General features: G+C 37.9%; 1 protein-coding gene across 3 annotated transcripts in view; it reads left to right on the top strand.

Moving 5' to 3' along the window:
• Positions 1 to 17,662, top strand: part of LIFR (LIF receptor subunit alpha) — a 76,022-nt gene extending 58,360 nt beyond the window's left edge. For 2 of the 3 annotated variants that reach the window (XM_033179406.1, XM_033179405.1), the window contains exons 14-20: positions 296 to 475; positions 3,784 to 3,885; positions 4,855 to 5,022; positions 8,127 to 8,288; positions 9,228 to 9,321; positions 11,553 to 11,631; positions 12,003 to 17,662. In XM_033179406.1, the coding sequence (XP_033035297.1) occupies positions 296 to 475; positions 3,784 to 3,885; positions 4,855 to 5,022; positions 8,127 to 8,288; positions 9,228 to 9,321; positions 11,553 to 11,631; positions 12,003 to 12,626 (1,409 nt within the window). In that variant the 3' untranslated portion in view covers positions 12,627 to 17,662. The remainder of the gene's footprint in view (positions 1 to 295; positions 476 to 3,783; positions 3,886 to 4,854; positions 5,023 to 8,126; positions 8,289 to 9,227; positions 9,322 to 11,552; positions 11,632 to 12,002) is intronic. The other variant, XM_033179407.1, reaches the window with a different exon arrangement.
• The last annotated feature ends 1,185 nt before the right edge of the window (positions 17,663 to 18,847 follow it).

The following is an 18,847-nucleotide window of genomic DNA, read 5'->3' as shown; positions in this document are numbered from 1 at the left end:
GCCTTGATCTTGATGTCCTAGCCCTAATATGTTACTACCTGATCCTAGGTGCTTTTAAAAAATCACTTTCTTTCAGCTGCTATGTTAATCTGTATATATAGGTAAGTGCTACAGTTGTTACAATAAAAATAACAGAGCAACACTTCTAATCTTTGCTAAAGGTTTATCTAGTTTGAGTACTATTTTATAATTTCTTCACAGTGAAGTGATTTTTCTAACTCATGTCCATTTTTGTGAGGTTTGCCTTATATTATTGTTTTTAATGCCAGTAAAATATCCTCCTTTCTTATTGAAGATGATCTCAAAATAGAGCAAGTTGTTGGGATGGGAAAGGGCATTCTCCTCACCTGGCATTACGACCCCAACATGACTTGTGACTACGTCATTAAGTGGTGTAACTCGTCTCGGTCGGAACCATGCCTTATGGACTGGAGAAAAGTCCCCTCAAACAGCACTGAAACTGTAATCGAATCTGGTAAGATGAATTAGTATCTCTTAATTAAGTTCTACAGAATATTTTTAAAAGGTAACACGTGGGACTAGGTACAGTGAAGTGATTCTCTTTCCTGCTGGGTGGGTGTGAATAGGTTTGATTTTCCTGGGAGTGGGAGGGTAGTTGTGGCAGCACGTGGAAGGATCCAGACCTTTTGATCTGGTAATTACTCGTCTAGAAATTTATTCTTAGAAATAATCAGAGAACAACACAGATTTAATCTAAGAATGTTCACGGCAGTATTATTGATAATTGTGAAAAATTAAAAACCCAAATAGCAATTAAGGGAATGAGTAAATGATGGTACACCTATAAAATGGAATGTTAAGTAACATTAAAAGTTATGTGGAAAATTTAGCAACATAGATAAATAAATGTTCATGAAAAAAGAAGACTACAGAACTGTAGCCTGCTCTCACAGAAGGGCCTTCGCCTTGTTTGCCCAGGGCCCAGGTTACCGAGGTTAGGGAGAGACTGAGCAGAAAGGCAGTGAACCCCTTACCACTTTCCCTGATGCAGGGCAAGGGGACATCAGCAGGACCTAGCACAATGTGGGTGGGAGGCCTTGTGTTCCACGAGCCTAATGCTTAGGAGCTTGTGAGCTGCAGTTGAGTGGCCCTTGATGGGATGCAGCCTGAGAAGTTTAGCCATAGAGCAGTATTTAATAACCTACAGGCTAATCCAGCCTTTCCTTAGGCATTAGAGCCCTCTCTCCAATATCATCTTCTTTTCCTGGCAGGATGGGAATGTATCCTACCTGTCCCCATGGGATTTCTGGACCCTGTAGCCTGTCAGTAGTGATGCTTCTTGATCATTCCCGTCTCCTGCCTCCCTTGCATGTTAGGGAAGTGCAGAAGAGCAAGCAGCCTACTCCTTACCTCTCTCTCAGGGAACACTTTCTACTTGCTTATTGTTTCTCTGTCAAATGATGAGGATGCGTCCCATTCACTGGATTATCACATATGAGTTCAGATTATTTTCCAGTTCTACTTGGAATACAGCCAAACTCCTCCACATGTATAATTGGCTGAAGTGGTAATGATCTTCCTGAGTTGTTCCCTTTATCCTTTCTTACAGTGCACTTCCCTTTTCAAGGGCCCAACCACTTGCTAGCCTTCTCTTTCCTGCACCTTCCCTTGCATCCCTTCCCATGGAGCTGAATGAGCCTTACACGGTTCCAGTCTGTCATTTCTCACCTGGGCTTTTAGAATAATCAGGATGAACTGGGGTAGGCTGGAGTGGATATAAATGGAGTATCTACCCATTTAAGTTTTAGCTGAGCCTTGCAGGATATGGAGAAGCTGCCCCGCGATGATTGTGGGAGGAGAACTTTCTGTGCCAGCTCAATTGAACAAAGACACAAAGCTTGAGAAAACAAAAACTCAGAGAAGTTAGGTGACTTTTCCAAGGTCACGAAATTATTATGTGATAGAACCCGGGTTCAAATTCAAAGTTTTCAAAGCTTCAAGAGGCTGGGAATATTGTCTTTTATTTACTGCTGAGCTTCTGGAACAGCAAGTGGCACATAGTAGGCACACCTATTATTCCTCCCTTATCCCATTGTCTACTCATTAAGCTGTCTGCTCTCTTTTTTTGACCTTCGCACATTTCTAATGCTCTAACCTTCTCAGGCTCTTTTTTTTTAAACTGTCAGAGCCCTATAAAATGTTAATAAATTTAATATAAAAAGAGGTACAGATGTACAGGTGTACATGCAGTATAAAATCATAACCTCCAGCATACCTTTCTCCAAAGAAAAGTGTTACGAAACTAAACACAGTTGGCTGAGCTTGAGTTGCATTAATACATATTTAGGACGTGCCAGCACATAGCAAATGTTTAAGGAAAATCATTGAAAGAAGAAAAGTTAAAAGTTTAGACAAATTGATTCAGTTTTTCTTGGGTTTTGTGATTTTAGAAATTGACTACTGCCTCACATTGGAGCCTGCAGGCCACTGGTGTGTTACGGGCACTTGATTGGAGAACTAATGCTTTAACCACACCAGAATAATTGCATTCGGCAAATTAAATGCAATGCCATATGCTGCCAATCCCCCTCCGCATCCCCCGGCATTTTCTTCTTTCTCAACCACCACGGATGAGCATCTAAGTGCCCTTCAAGGCCTTATTCAGATCACCCTTATGGTAGCTGTTTCTGATCTTCTTAGACTCCTTTGGCCCCTCACTTAAGATTCCATGGAATCTGATACATACCTCTAATATAACACACTGTTATGGTTACCCTTGTTCATCTGTCTTCCCCACCACTCTGCAAGTGTCTCCATGCTTGACATTTTGTTTTGTGCATATCTGTGTTGCTCACATTGCACACATTGCATTGTATTCAGGAGACATTTAAAAGGAGCCTTTTGAATTTAAGTTAAGGTACTTCAATTGGAAGTACCTCTGTGTCCTGTGGAGTTAATTCAAAGCACCTCTGTATCTTGTAGAGTTAACTCACCCAAAGACACTTAATGGTGATGCTATAAAGAGGAACAAACTCTAAGACCCAGTTCCTTTAACACTGAAGCTTCAAGGCAGAGTGCAACTTTTAATTCTGCTTCTTGGAACGAGAGGAGAGAGCAGTGGGTTTGTTTGTTTTTTCCAACTCAGAAATAACACTATGTAGGGAAGGGATTTATAGAAGCATGATGTAGACCTGGAATGAATGGCTTAGTGAACTGACCCAGGAAGTTGATTTGGACTTACATTTTGTTCCTTAAAACCCAGCAGTTGCCAGCACTTTGGGAAGCCAAGGTGGGTGGATCACGAGGTCAGGAGACCAGCCTGGCCAAGATGATGAAACCCCGTCTCTACTAAAAATACAAAAATTAGCCAGGTGCAGTGGCAGGCACCTGTAATCCCAGCTACTCGGGAGGCTGAGGCAGGAGAATCACTTGAACCCGGGAGGCGGAAGTTGCAGTGAGCTAAGATCGCAGCACTGCACTCTAGCCTGGGTGACAGAGCGAGACTCTGTCTCAAAAAAAAAAAAAAATCAAGCAATGATGTTTCTTCCTGGAACAAGGAACAAAATGTAAGCCTTAATCATCGTTGTTCTCTCCAAGGCAATCCCATCTTATATTACTAAACTTTTTGTTAAAATAGAAATAAATTTAATTTTTGTTTAGTCAGTTTTCATTCTGAATACTAATCTTTAAAATATGTATTTTTTAATAAAACATATGTAAAATTAGCTTTGGAAATTTTAGAGTGTTATAAATTTGATATTTCTGAAATAGATATTCATAGTAATTTATTTATGAAAGTTTGCTGATATGTTCATCTTATAGATCAGTTTCGACCAGGTGTAAGATATAATTTTTTCCTGTATGGGTGCAGAAATCAAGGATATCAATTATTACGCTCCATGATTGGATATATAGAAGAATTGGGTAAGTTAAATGGGTACTTATTTTTAAGAGTTCAGGGTAACATGAGAAATTATAAATTGGCAACAATAGTATGATTGAATTCTAAAAATAAGATGTTTAGTTCAAGGAAGGAAAAATAATTTGATAAATTAAAACGTGTTTGATTACTACTTTTTTCTCCTCCTTTTCCTTCCCCCCCCTCCCTTTTTGTTTTGTTTTTTTTTTTGAGAGAGGATCTTACTCTGTCACCCAGGCTGAAGTGCGGTGGCGGCAAGATCATGGCTCACTTCCGCCTCAACCTCCTGGGCTCAGGTGATCCTCCCACCTCAGCCTCCTGGGTAGCTGGGACTGCAGGTGCATGCCACCATGCTCAGCTGATTTGTGTGTGTGTGTGTTTGTGTGTGTGTGTGTGGAGATGAGGTTTCACTATGTTGCCCAGGCTGATCTCAAATTCCTGGGCTCAAACGATCCTCCCACCTCAGCCTCCTAAAGTGCTGGGATTACAGGCATCAGCCACTGCACTGGGCCTGCTTACTCTGAAATCATTTGTTGAATGTTTATATTTACAATTTTACTCTCATCCTCAAGAAAATTAAATCTGAACTTGATATCAAAAATATGTAATTAGTACTTTTACAAGTTTAAAAAACTGTTAACTTCTTCAGGACTATCAGTAAAGATGGGAAATACAAATAAAGTCTATCTGAATAGCCTCAGAAAGATTTTGCATAGATCGCTTCCCTAGATACATATTTTGTCTGAAAGTGATATTAAGTTCTGCCTTTGTTCCTAAAAATATTTTTGTCTATGGTTATTAGTACGTAAGCTTCACAAAAAAGGCATTTGTGATTATCTCTCTCCAAGTTTATGATTAAATAAAGTTTTAATTCCAAGTTGAATTATTTTTGAGGCTAGAAAGCTCAGGAAACATTACTGTATTACTCTGTATTTGTACACTCCCCTTTAGCAATTGACTTTTTCCTTTTACAGCTCCCACTGTTGCACCAAATTTTACTGTTGAGGATACTTCTGCAGATTCGATATTAGTAAAATGGGAAGACATTCCTGTGGAAGAACTTAGAGGCTTTTTAAGAGGATATTTGTTTTACTTTGGAAAAGGAGAAAGAGACACATCAAAGATGAGGGTTTTAGAATCAGGTAAGTAAATTGATAGCACGAGGATAGTGTTTCTTAGAAGTTTCTCTTTAACCACAACAGAAAAAAAAAGGAGTCCTGCTCAGTAGTTTAGTGCTGGTTTTCAAAACTATCTGAAAGATAGAGAAATGCAAAGGCAGTAATTCTGTGAATATAAGAGTTTTAAGATTTTAAAATGCAATAATTGACATGCATAGTCTTTCAGGAATATTTAAATCATTTATTCTGAAGCCTTTGATTATAAGCCTCACAGGACAGAAACCATCTCTTATTAGAGCCTTACATAATCCATAACAAGGCATCTCATGAAGTTTACTTCCAAAAAGAAATCTTGTACTTATAACAGTGGAGGAGAAAACCTCAGGAATCCAAAGAGTTAGCTTCAGATTCTCAGTTGTAATTTTACAAAAACCACTGGCCTATTAGCATTTTACTTAGCCATGTCCTTGATAAGCTGGAAAACTTAATTGACTTGATTGGGGATTTATTAAAAAGTACAGACAATCCTTGGAAATTGACAAGTGTACATCCAAAGACTTTAGAGAGTTCGCAGACTTACAAATACAAAATTGTTCAGATTTCTGGCTTTTCCTTTCATTGTATTTCTGCGGAGAATCAGATGTTTCTTATAGCTGCATAACACAAGCATATCATCTTTTCAGTTTGAGAGCTTTCATTTCCCTGGTTGGCCTCTCCTCAGAAGGAAATCATTTTAATTATTTAATACCTGTCTGAGAAGTAGAGAACTCCGCCACGGCATGGCGGTGCTGGCCGGGCATTGTCTCAGCCACTCCCCAGAGCAGCTGCAGGAAGTGTATGCCTCCCCTTTGGTCCCCAGGTTCTGCACTGCCTAAACCTTCATGGTTGCTGGTGAATGAGGGACATCCTAAATATCAAATTGCACAAACATCCCAAGTCTAGTGTGACTTGCCTCACATGCTTGGAAATTTTACACTTGAAACAGTTAAAATTCTAGCATCTGGATTTCCAGTGAGACATGGTAGATTGGTCACTAAAGTTAGCATAAAGAAGGGGGAAAAACCCCAAACTCTAATAAAGCCACAAGGAGAGAACAGAAGAGGCAAAACAACCCCAAAAAAGAAGATTCAGAAATTTGTGGGTGGAAGTGGGGCAAATGACTTAAATGAGTGGAGGATTGTGAAATCTGTGTGGGCAGTCAGGCATTGTCGAGAAGGAACTTCTCCAGTACCTGCCAGACCAGGCCTTGGAGGCCAAGGGGTGAGGATCAATCAGGTCTGAATGGAGGGATCAATTGAAGAAAGTTCCTTAGAACTGAAGGGTCTAACTACAAGCAGATCCACTTCTCTGCAGTTTCACTTTCCATGGTTTCACTTTCTGCCATTTCAGTTACCCCTGGTGAAACGCAGTCTGAAAATAGATGAGTTCAGTACAATAAGATACTTTAAGAAAGAGAGAGACCATATTTACATAATTTTTATTGCAGTATATTGTTACAGTTATTCTCTGAGGAAAACAGAGGACTACTGTATATAGAGGGAAGGAATTCATTAAATACACAGCAAAATAAATAGAAAAAAGATCTATGCCAAGGTATGTCATTATGAATTTTCCGAGCAGCTAACGTGTAAAGAAATGATCAGAGACAAGCAGGTCATGTGCAAGGAATCAGGAATAATAATGGCAACAGACAGCCCAGCAATACTCCAGATACTAGAAGGTACCACAGAAGTCTCTTCAAAATACAGAATGAAAATTATTTTCAGTCTAAAATTCGATACTCCACCAGTCTGTCAACCAAAGTGAGATTAAAATGCAGACATTTTGTACATACAAGGCTGCAAATATTTACTTCCCCCATGTTGCTTTTCTCAAGAAGCTACTAGAAGAGTGCATCCTAATGAGGAAATGAAGTGAGGCCAACCCAGGAAGCCACAGGGGAGAGAGAGCAGGGAGCTCTAGGAGAGCCACAGCCCAGGAGGCATCCAGTCTAGTGCAGAAGGCAGGGGATGGGTGGAGGGGAGGGCAGAGAAGATGTGGAGCTGGGATTTTGTTGTGTTTGACCACGTGGAAAATCTTAGTGTACATTGGAGGATATGGGAAGAATTACTGATTGGTATATAGAAAATCAAGCAAATGAGAGAAAAAGCAGTTATAACAATGGGAAAACAAGAAAGGAAACATTATCACACCAAGCAGTTTGTCTTAGCAGTAACTCATATTTATATAATCATAGTAATCCAAACTGAATTCATCAAATGTTCTGATGTTTCTATACGAATGATGTAGTGGGGGAAAGGGTGATGGTAGTGTAAAAGAGCTCTATCTTTATCTGCCCTTATAAAGTATGTGTAGATAAGGTCTAGTAGTTAAAAGTCACATCTCTGTAAGTTTGCTACTTTGGAATATGGAGGTAAATACCCAAAGAAACTGATTACATGACTTTTACAGTGGTTGTAGGGGGCGCGAGGTGGAGCTGGTAGAGAACTGTCACTTTTTGTTATTAACCATTTAGTACTAGTTAATTTTTTAACCTATTGTCCTGCATTATTCTGGTTAAATTTTTTAAAATAAAATAGTAGTTCAAATGATTCCTCACTCTTCCTTTTGAAGTTATAACTCAAAGGATTTCTCACTAGTCTCACTTGAGAGTTCCCATCACACTGATCCTTTTTCTAAGTGGTTTGGAGTCATCTCTATTGATTTGCATGTTTGCTTCATCCCATCTTTCACTCTCACTCATAGGAAGGCTCAGCCTAAGTGGGTTTTGGTTGTGGTAGTTTTCATGCTTTTAGTAGCAGAAAGGGGACTTCTATGTATTGCCTGCTGTATGCCAGGCATTATGCTAGAGAATGTGTGTGAAAACTTTACACAGGTTAAGTCATGATACTTTATTTCATAAGTAGAAAAACTCCAGTTGAGAGTGGTTTAAATAACGGGCCCATATCATACAGCTATTGAGTGGCGTGGGAGTAGAGTTTGAACAAGGTAGTGGCAGCTCCAGAGTCCTTAGCTGGGATGGCTGCAGCTAGAACCACTTAGAAGGGCAGTTAGTGAGACAGGTGTAGGTAACCATGCATTTAAAATGGGTTAGAGATTAGTGCTAACATACTTCATTTTAAAAATAGGTCGTTCTGACATAAAGGTTAAGAATATTACTGACATATCCCAGAAGACACTGAGGATTGCTGACCTTCAAGGTAAAACAAGTTACCACTTGGTCTTGCGAGCCTATACAGATGGTGGAGTGGGCCCAGAGAAGAGTATGTATGTGGTGACAAAGGAAAATTGTAAGTTTCGGGTTGCTGCATGCGTAGTGTTCCTAGTGATTCTTGGTTTATGTAGGAACCCCTTCCCACCCTTTCTAAAAACCGTTCACATTTTGTTGCATTTTTTGGCTGGTGGAGGGAAGGGTTAAAAAGCTATAAGATTACTTTATGTTTATTCTTGTCAGTTATTTGAAGTTATTTCCAAATGAGTACCTAATAAATTAATGAATTTGGGATACATCTGAAGTCTAGAGGTCTAAAGTCATATTAAATTTATCTAACAAGGTCAGTGTTTAAAAATGTTTTGCTCCAGCTTTTCTGTGATTTCTCACATATCTAGGGAAAAGTGAAGATGTTCTTAAAAATTTTTTTGTAAAGCACAACACTCATAAATTTGAGAGACAAGAACAGTGATGGCCTTGACTATCTTTCAGCAGTAAAGAACTTTACTTGGATCATGGGCTTATCCTCTACCCCTGAGTTGGAGAGTTCACACACAGCTCTTAAATAAAGAGCCATGAGGATATGGTTCTCTAAAGCAGTGATTCTCAACGGAGGGTGATTTTGTCACCTACTAGATACTTGGCACTGTCTGGTATCATTTTTCGTTGTCATAACTGGGGGATACTACTGGTATTTAGCGGTGAGAGGCCACGGACACTGTTAAACTTCCAGTAGTGTACAGGACTGTCTCCCCCAATCCTCTAGTGAAGATCTGTCTGGCCTAAAATGTCAAAAGTTTCAAGATTGAGAAACCCTACTTGAAAGAGTTTAAGTATTTGCTTAAAAATTGTCACAATACCTGATGGTTAGATTGTAATAGTTTTTCAGTGTCCCTGCAGCAGTTAATTTTGTTTTTTTCCTAAATAATCTACCAACCTAAATATCTTCTAACATAAATCTATTCTCTACTTCACACTAAAAATGGTGATTTTAATATTTGTAATACTCTCATTTCAGCTGTGGGATTAATTATTGCCATTCTCATCCCAGTGGCAGTGGCTGTCATTGTTGGAGTGGTGACAAGTATCCTTTGTTATCGGAAACGAGAATGGTAATGGTTTCTGCATTTACTCTTGCTCTTTTCTTCTTAAGGACATGATTATAAGATTTGTAAGATTAGTTAGATTAGTTTATGTATTAAGTATATCTTTTTTGTTGTAATAAGTTAGTAAAAAAAAGTTTTAATTAGAATTAATGTTGAATTTAATATTAAACATGACATTATTTAAAGGTCTTAATAGAGTCAATGTGTAAATTTTTTTCTGTTTTTCCTAATAATTTAAAGTCATAGCAGTTACTATTATAAAAAATATTTATAGGCTGAAATACGGCAGTAGCTGTCTACAAGATTAAACATGATTTAATGATTAAGATCTCACTTGCCCTCGTGACCTGTCATTTTGATCATTTGCTCATTTATTCAACAAATATGAATGACCTCTTCCATGTGAAGGAGGGAATATTGTAGTGCACAAAACAAGCCATGGTTCTTATAGACTTGGAGCACAGTGTGGGAAGAGGGACAGTAAACCATAGACATCCAGCAAATGTGTACTTGCAGAGTATGAGTGGGTGCTAGGAAGGCTGAACCAGGTACCCTGAGGAGACCAGCAGGTTAAAACCTTCAGAGAAAGTGAGAGGAGCTGTGTGCCTGGTGAAGCAGCAATGAGTGACGTGAGGTGAGGTGAAGTCAGTGGGGTCTCCATGGGAGAGAGGGCCATGTGTGTGGTTACCTGGCAGGAGCTGTCCTGGCTGGGTATGGAGCCAGTGGCTGCATTCATGCTTAGACCAGTCCTCACCGGCCTTAAAAATGACATCATTTATGACAAGAGAACATATTTTAGCAATCGGCTTATAAATCAAAATAGTAATAGTTGTAGAACTATAGAATAGTCTATTTTGGTAACCATATTCTCATTACCAAAAGTCACATTTTATAAACAACTATTAGGCCGGGTGCAGTGGCTCACACCTGTAATCCCAGCACTCTGGGAGGCCGAGGCAGGCGGATCAAGAGGTCAGGAGATCAAGACTATCCTGGCCAACATGGTGAAACCCTGTGTCTACTAAAAATACAAAAAAGTAGCTGGGTGTGGTGGCACGTGCCTGTAATCCCAGCTACTCAGGAGGCTGAGGCAGGAGAATCGCTTGAACCAGGGAGTTGGAGGTTGCTGTGAGCCAAGATTGTGCCACTGCACCCCAGCCTAGCAATAGGGCAAGACTCTGTCTCAAAAAAAAGACAAAATAAGAAGGGAGTTTAGAAGTTACAGTGTTTCAAACTCACATTAACAAAGTTATTTTTTCTGTAGGAATTTCAAGTAATACAGTTCTTTTCGGTAGCTGTAAATATAAAAACATGATAGAACACTGAGCAAATCTCATTTTTGGTTGCATTTAGTTTTTAGTCAAGATTAATAGCCTTTTTCTTAGCACAGCCTGCAATGTATTCATGACACGTGGCTGTCACCTTTATGACCACCTCGGTAACCCACCTTGGTAAAGGCAAATCTCATTTTTGGCTGCATTTAGTTTTTGTTCAAGATTAATAGCCTTTTTCTTAGCACAGCCTGCGGTGTACTTATGACACGTAGTTATCACCTTTATGACCACCTTTTTAACCACCTCGGTAAAGCAGTGCTGGGATCACAGCTGTTCTTCCATAGTCCAGATCCTTTGGACTAAGTGGCGCAACCACTATTTTAATTATTTGCTTTCCGTTTTCATGAGATACATGGGTATGGTAGTTCTAGAAATGGAATTACTGTTTATGGTTTTCTTTTCTTTTTTTTTTTTTTTTTGGGATGGAGTCTCACTCTGTCACCCAGGCTGGAGTGCAGTGGCGCAATCTCTGCTCACTGCAACCTCCGCCTCCCGGGTTCACGCCATTCTCCTGCCTCAGCCTCCTGAGTAGCTGGGACTACAGGCGCCCGCCACCACGCCCGGCTAATTTTTTTGTATTTTTAGTAGAGACGAGGTTTCACTGTATTAGCCAGGATGGTCTCGATCTCCTGACCTTGTGATCTGCCCGCCTCAGCCTCCCAAAGTACTGGGATTACAGGCGTGAGCCACTGCGCCCAGCCCTGTTTATGGTTTTCAAATTGGAACCTCTCAGTGCGTTGTATAGATAGCTCTAGTGAATGATCACACGAAAGAGCTTCCATTTGAATCTCAGATGTTCATTAACGGGTTCATAAATACTTCAAAATAAGCCTAATGATTTATTAACTTATTATCTAATAATCTTAAAACTATTAAATTTACTTTAATAATTTTTTATTAAAGGATTAAAGAAACCTTCTACCCTGATATTCCAAATCCAGAAAACTGTAAAGCATTACAGTTTCAAAAGAGTGTCTGTGAGGTAATCTTTTATTTTCTTACATTTATCTTTGACGTGCTGGCTTGTTTTTTCAATCTTTTGTGAAAAGTTTTTAACGTGCAAATGTCATTCTAAGTAAAAAATGTTGGGAAGATAGTATACTTTGAAACATCCCAGTTTCTAAAATTATTAATTTTAAATTATACCATGCTCTTTTTTCTCCCACAAATATTAATAACAAGGAAAATACTGATATGGAAGAAAAAAGTGGCTGTTCTGTAGTGTGAAATGCAGAGTAGTAGAAGCACCTGTTTACAAGCAGATTTGGGGGAAAAGGTGCCCCTGTTTGTAGGAGGAGCATTGCAGTAGCATTTAGTGCTATTTTTAATCACCATTTTTCAATTTATTTCTAGGGAAGCAGTGGTCTTAAAACATTGGAAATGAATCCTTGTACCCCAAATAATGTTGAGGTTCTGGAAACTCGATCAGCATTTCCTAAAATAGAAGATACAGAAATAATTTCCCCAATAGCTGAGCGTCCTGAAGATCGCTCTGATGCAGAGCCTGAAAACCATGTGGTTGTGTCCTATTGTCCACCCATCATTGAGGAAGAAATACCAAACCCAGCAGCAGATGAAGCTGGAGGGACTGCACAAGTCATTTACATTGATGTTCAGTCGATGTATCAGCCTCAAGCAAAACCAGAAGAAGAACAAGAAAATGACCCTGTAGGAGGAGCAGGCTATAAACCACAGATGCACCTCCCCATTAATTCTACTATGAAAGATATAGCTGCAGAAGAGGACTTAGAGAAAACTGTGGGTTACAGACCTCAGGCCAATGTAAATACATGGAATTTAGTGTCTCCAGACTCTCCTAGATCCATAGACAGCAACAGTGAGATTGTCTCATTTGGAAGTCCATGCTCCATTAATTCCCGACAATTTTTGATTCCTCCTAAAGATGAAGACTCTCCTGAATCTAATGGAGGAGGATGGTCCTTTACAAACTTTTTTCAGAACAAACCAAACGATTAACAGTGTCACCGTGTCACTTCAGTCGGCCATCTCAATAAGCTCTTATTGCTAGTGTTGCTACATCAGCACTGGGCATTCTTGGAGGGATCCTGTGAAGTATTGTTAGGAGGTGAACTTCACTACATGTTAAGTTACACTAAAAGTGTTCATGTGCTTTCAATGTAGTCTAAAAGCCAAAGTATAGTGACTCAGAATCCTCAGTCCACAAAACTCAAGATTTGGAGCTCTTTGTGATCAAGCCAAAGAATTCTCCTGTACTCTACCTTCAAGAAGCATTTCAAGACTAATACCTACTTGTACATACATGTAAAACAAATCCCGCCGCAACTGTTTTCTGTTCTGTTGTTTGTGGTTTTCTCATATGTATACTTGGTGGAATTGCAAGTGGATTTGCAGCAGGGAGAAAATGTCCAAGTAACAGGTGATGTTTATTTGCCTGACGTTTACTCTCTTTCTAGATGAAAACCAAGCACAGATTTAAAAACTTCTAAGATTATTCTCCTCTATCCACAGCATTCACAAAAATTAATATAATTTTTGATGTAGTGACAGTGATTTAGTGTTTTGTTTGATAAAGTATGCTAATTTCTGTGCCTACTGTATAATGGTTATCAAACAGTTGTCTCAGGGGTACAAACTTTGAAAACAAGTGTGACACTGACCAGCCCAAATCATAATCATGTTTTCTTGCTGTGATAGGTTTTGCAAGCCTTTTCAATTATTTTTTAGCTTTTATGCTTGCTTCCATTATTTCAGTTGCTTGCCCTGATATTTAAAATTTACATTTCTAAGACTATAGACCCATGTTTCTTTTAAATCATTTTATTTTGTGATAGTGACAGCTTTATATGAGCAAATTCAATATTATTCATAAGCATATAATTCCAGTGATTTACTATGTGAGATGACTACTAAGCAATATCTAACAGCATTAGCTGTCCATATTGTTCTGACTGAGTTTCGTTCCTCCTGAGGAGACCATGCCATTGAGCCTGGCTACCCAGGCATTGGTGATCTTTGACACCTCCTAGTGGATGTTCCTCCTGCTCATGAGTCTTTTCATCATGCCAGATGATCTGATCCAGTACTCACATTTTTAAATATAAAACTAAAGAGATAATGCTTCTTACAGGAACAGTTACCCAAGGGCTATTTCTTAGTAACTGTCATAAACCGATCTGAATCCACAGGCATACCTGTGTTGCAGGTGCAGCAATTGCTTGGTGAGCTGTGCAGAGTTGGGTGCCTTCAGCACAGCATCCTCTGCCCACCCTTGTTTCTCATAAGTGATGTCTGGAGTGATTGTGGTTCTTGGAAAAGCAGAAGGAAAAAACTAAAAAGTGTATGTTGTATTTTCCTTGCCCTCAAGTTGCCTGTGTATTTTACCTTTTCATAGTTAAGGCAAAAGTACTTGAAAATTTTAAGTGTCCAAATAAGATATGCCTTTTTTGTTTGGTTTTTTTGGCTTTTTGTTTTTTATCATCTGAGGTTCTGTATTGTATTTGCAAATAATGGATCAATTAATTTTTTTGAAGCTCATATTGTATATTTTTAAAAACCATGTTGTGGAAAAAAGCCAGAGTGACAAGGGACAAAATCTATTTATGTTCTCTGTGTATGAATCCTGATTTTAACTGCTAGGATTCAGCTAAATTTCTGAGCTTTATGATCTGTGGAAATTTGGAGTGAAATATAATTCATTTTGTACATACATAGTATATTAAAACTATATAATAGTTCATAGAAATGTTCAGTAATGAAAAATATACCCAATCAGAGCCATCCCTAAATAGTGTTCTCTTGTCTTCCTTTGTATCCTCTTTGGCTCATTCCCTTAGCTTCCACCCCAGACATCAGATCTGGGGCTGCCTTCTCTCCCTACCAAATTTTGCTGTTACCATAGTCTGCTTGCCCTCAACTCCTGCCTTGTTCCCTGTTGAAATGTATCAATCCCATACTTTATCTCTCCAGGACAAGGATAGGCGTTGGCTACAGTAAACGTTTATTGCTCTAAACGACACTAACCTGAGATAACCAGAAAAGGCCAGAAGAGATTGTTTGATCTTTATCTGTCAATATATATGCATTTCAACTGTGACCATCTGGATCCAGGGCCCTTTCTAACCTATATAACGACTCATTTGTTTGGCTAATGATGAATATCACTGGGGCTCTTAAGTCCTTTCGTTCTCTGCAAGACTTCACTGTTTTTTCTGTATGAAAAACGTGCAGAATATCACTCACCTTTCCCCTACTTCTGGAGTTTCATACACAAGGATCACTAGCTTAATGAGAAGCAGAGTAACACTATTAAGTCTGGGCAAGCTCCTTATAAGTTGCTGTATGCTTAAAAGAGTGTGGTTTGTGTCTGAGGCCAAAGCGGTTTTCCTTCTTTTTCATTGAATTGAAGACGCTAGACCCTTGTGCAGATCCCAGGATATTACCTCTCCTCCCACTCCACCTGTGTGTGTAGGGAGAGCAGCAACACGGGAAGAAGGGAGGAAAGTGGGAAGGAGAGATTAGTCACATGTCCAGTTGTCTGAGACGCTGGTAAATGTGCACTGTTTGTCAGTGCTGGTTGCATGCCTGCATTTATAAGGTGTTCTCATACTGATTGTGCTCTGTCCAGTTAGATTTGTGGCTTCTCCCTTGGAAGTGACAATTAAGGACTAGTTAGAGGCAGAGCTAGATGTGTTCTCTCCAGCCCTTACTGACTGGGAAAATAATTGGGAAATCCCTCTTTTCCTCTTCAGTGAAAGCCCAGTCATTGGTTAGAAAAATCTAAATGTCAAACTAGCATTATGTTCCTTCATATCTGTGGGATAGTAATTCATGTAAGACATATTTTTACCTCTCTTACAAGTCAATTAACTTACAAGCTAGTTTCAAATCAAGCTTCCCTTCCAAGGAATGGAGGTCATTATGGGGCTCATTTATGAGTGACCATTTTAAATAAATAATATTTAATATTACATTATTAAAGACTTAGCTAGACTTTTAACATTAGATGAACTTGTGAATCATATATTGCATAGATTAGCACATGTGTACAATCTAGGTCATCAGCTTGTTGAATTTATACAGCCCTGGATTTGAGACTGTGGCCCTGAGTGTCTGGATAGTTGAGTTGTGTGTTTATGTGCTTATGTGATAGAGGTGCTTTGTTCCTGCAGCCTAGAAACAGAAGCAGCCATTCATTGAGAAGTTTAAGAGAGGAAGTATCAACCTCATTTTCCAAACCAGCATTACTTTCACGGCTCATGGATCTGAAAGATTACATTTAGAACATTTAGTACTATTACACTCTCAGAAACTGTGGTAAAAAGTCACATTTTCAAAACTTCATGCACATTGTATTCTTGTTGGAAATAAGTCCTGTAGTTTCTTAATTGTCTTCATGCCGTCCATATTTAACAAACATTACAAGTCCTTTTTGTATTTGGGTAATTATTTGTAATTTAGTGAAGGAGACCAGGGAATGTTTTCTTCAAAGGGAATTTAAAATCAATTTTATGGTATTTTGAAAGTAAAATATTCATTAACGTCAATATTTTGAAAACACTATCTCAAAGTTTTCTATTGCTCAGGTATATAATCTGATAAAATTTTTTGTTTGTTCTAAGGTTATTTTTGCTCTTCTCTATTTTGAATTATGTTAAAATGTGTGTGCATTTTATGAAATGCCTTTTTTCTTGTTTTGAAAGTGTAAAATTGGGCATCTCAGAGTAATATGTGGGATTATTAGCTACAAAAACTAGACACATCGTGAAAGCTCAGTAACTAATTTTCTTGACCGAGTCCTATCCCAGAGTGTCACAGATTCAACAGAATTTTCCTGAAGGGCGATACACATCAAAATCTAGGTTGTGTAGATCTGAGACTATTGGCTCAGAGATTCAAATTTACTTTGGAAGTGACTGCACGGTTTGAATGAAAACTGAGGAGGGGCTCGTGCCTGTTATCACTAGATATTTATTTCTCCATAATTTTAAGTGTTCATACTTCCTTCTCATTTGATGGGTGTGCAACTGGGGCATGTTTGTACCAGCCAGCGTGTGTTCTGCCCAACAGTGTGTCCATGTGTGAGGTGAACTAATTCAGAACTCATTCTCTTGATAAACTTTTTCTTGAAAGTATTTATTTTAAGTCTTTATTTCCTGCTAAAATGAAGTTTCATGCTGTCATGCCCATCTTATTTATTCTAGAAGAAAATTTTCATAGAAGAAAATGATTTATGGCCAAAGTTACAGAACATTCATCTTTTAGACTTAGCCTTAGAATATCATTGGAAATTACTTGGCTTGAATTTAGTTCATTTATATCTTTATAGATTATGTACCAGGGCCATTAATAATACTTAAACCCCTTATTTTGCTATGGTGATTAGATTTTTTATTCCTTTTCAGTTATGCTGTTAATTATTACATGGTCACATTCATGCTTATTACAGATGGACTATTTTTAGTGCCAATGTAAAGGATTAAGGATAACATTCAATTAGTTGGCTAATATGTCAGGCTTTATTGTACATGGTAATGTTTCAGGGAGTGTGATTTGGTCTAGAATATATCCAGATCCTTACGATATTGGGTTATGACAGGATTCTATTATTTTTAGCCATGAATGGTGCTTATTTTTCCCTATATTAGGAATGTTAATATTTGGATTATCAGAGTCCATGTTATAAACAGAATTTATCTATGTAAGACAAATTCTAACTGTGCAACATTTTCATGAGAATTAAAAGTAGTGTGTTAAGGGGAAACTCTCTGAATGTTTTTACGTGTAAGTGCCTAGCTAAAGAACCATAGAACAATAAATCAAAAGCAGCTCTTATAAAAGAAAAACTGATTGAACATTAACCAGAAACAAAATATTAATAATTTACATTATTTTTTTGGTTGCTGGGACTGAATACCCCAAAAACTAAGAGATGTGAGTGGAGAAAATGTCTACTTGATAAGAAAATTGATTTATATTATATTTACATGTGTCTTCTAAGATTGCCTTTACAGTAGCCAATCCAAACTTTAAAACAAAAAAAAGCTAACAACATAGATCTTGTGTGTTGCACATAAGACTAAAATACTTTGCACACCAGATTGAATGGCTCACTTAAGTTGTTGAGAATTTCCTTACACATTTAAAGTGTACTTTCGTTTAGAATTATTCCATTTTAAATGGGTAACTTTCAACTTCTGAACTATTTTCCTAAACATTCCAGTAGTGTATTATAAAAGATCAAAATATCTCTAGGTGGTAATACAATTTTCATTTATAACATGGAAAAGTTAACTGTTAGGTTTAACATTAGTGTTAGTGTTTATGCAATTGATCATAGAAAAGAACACTGAATAATGGTTTTCATACAATTTTTGTTAAACATTCTTCTCCCGGTTTGATTCCAAATACTTTTTCCCATTTTTTGTAATATATCATAAACTAGTGGTTCCTTCCATTTAATTTTTCCTTCCAACATAATATTTAGGAAAAATATAAATAACATTGTGAGTAGCAGGAGACAACACGAAAAAGAAGCCTTTCATTGTTGTGGAGGTGTAGGTATTATGTGATTGATGCCCTTCCTGGCATTTGTTTTGTCCTGTTATTTTCTCAAAAACGAGCATGGCTTTTTCTTAAATACATTTTAATTCAGAATTGCTTGCAAAAGATTGGCCTAGATAGACATCCTAGATTTAAAATAGTACCACCTTAAAGGTATGTTGAAAGGTAAAATAAATCGTTTCAAAAGACTTAACTTTCCTAGTAAGAATGTTAAGTTTTCTTCTCTTTCATTAGCTGGCCATAAGTCAAGGTCCTTATAACACTAGGAATTTACCTGTTTTTACTTTCAAAATTGCATTATAGTGAATTACTGTTTACAAAATACACATACTGTGAACAGATATAAGTTTCTGTCTTTTATAAGATTGTTTGTAGAATGAATGTTTTTTTAAAAGCGAGTATTATATGTTAAATAGTTTAAGTTTTTTATAAATACTAGTAACTGTTTACTAATTTTTGTTTGGTCAAGTGCTTGTAAATGTTGCTGAAAGAAGATAGGGAGAAACTGCGAATCCCAAACTCTTCCCTTTTTCATTTCTTGAAATGTTACCACTACAGACATATTTTTTTTTTTTTTTTTTGTATTTTTTAGTAGAGATGGGGTTTCACCGTGTTAGCCAGGATAGTCTCGATCTCCTGACCTCGTGATCCGCCCA

The sequence above is a fragment of the Trachypithecus francoisi genome, unplaced genomic scaffold (assembly GCF_009764315.1).
Source record: "Trachypithecus francoisi isolate TF-2019V2 unplaced genomic scaffold, Tfra_2.0 Lachesis_group2, whole genome shotgun sequence".
Classification (NCBI taxonomy): Eukaryota; Metazoa; Chordata; class Mammalia; order Primates; family Cercopithecidae; genus Trachypithecus; species Trachypithecus francoisi.
The sequence above is the reverse complement of the archived record's forward strand: the minus strand, read 5'-3'. Positions and strand labels throughout refer to the sequence as shown.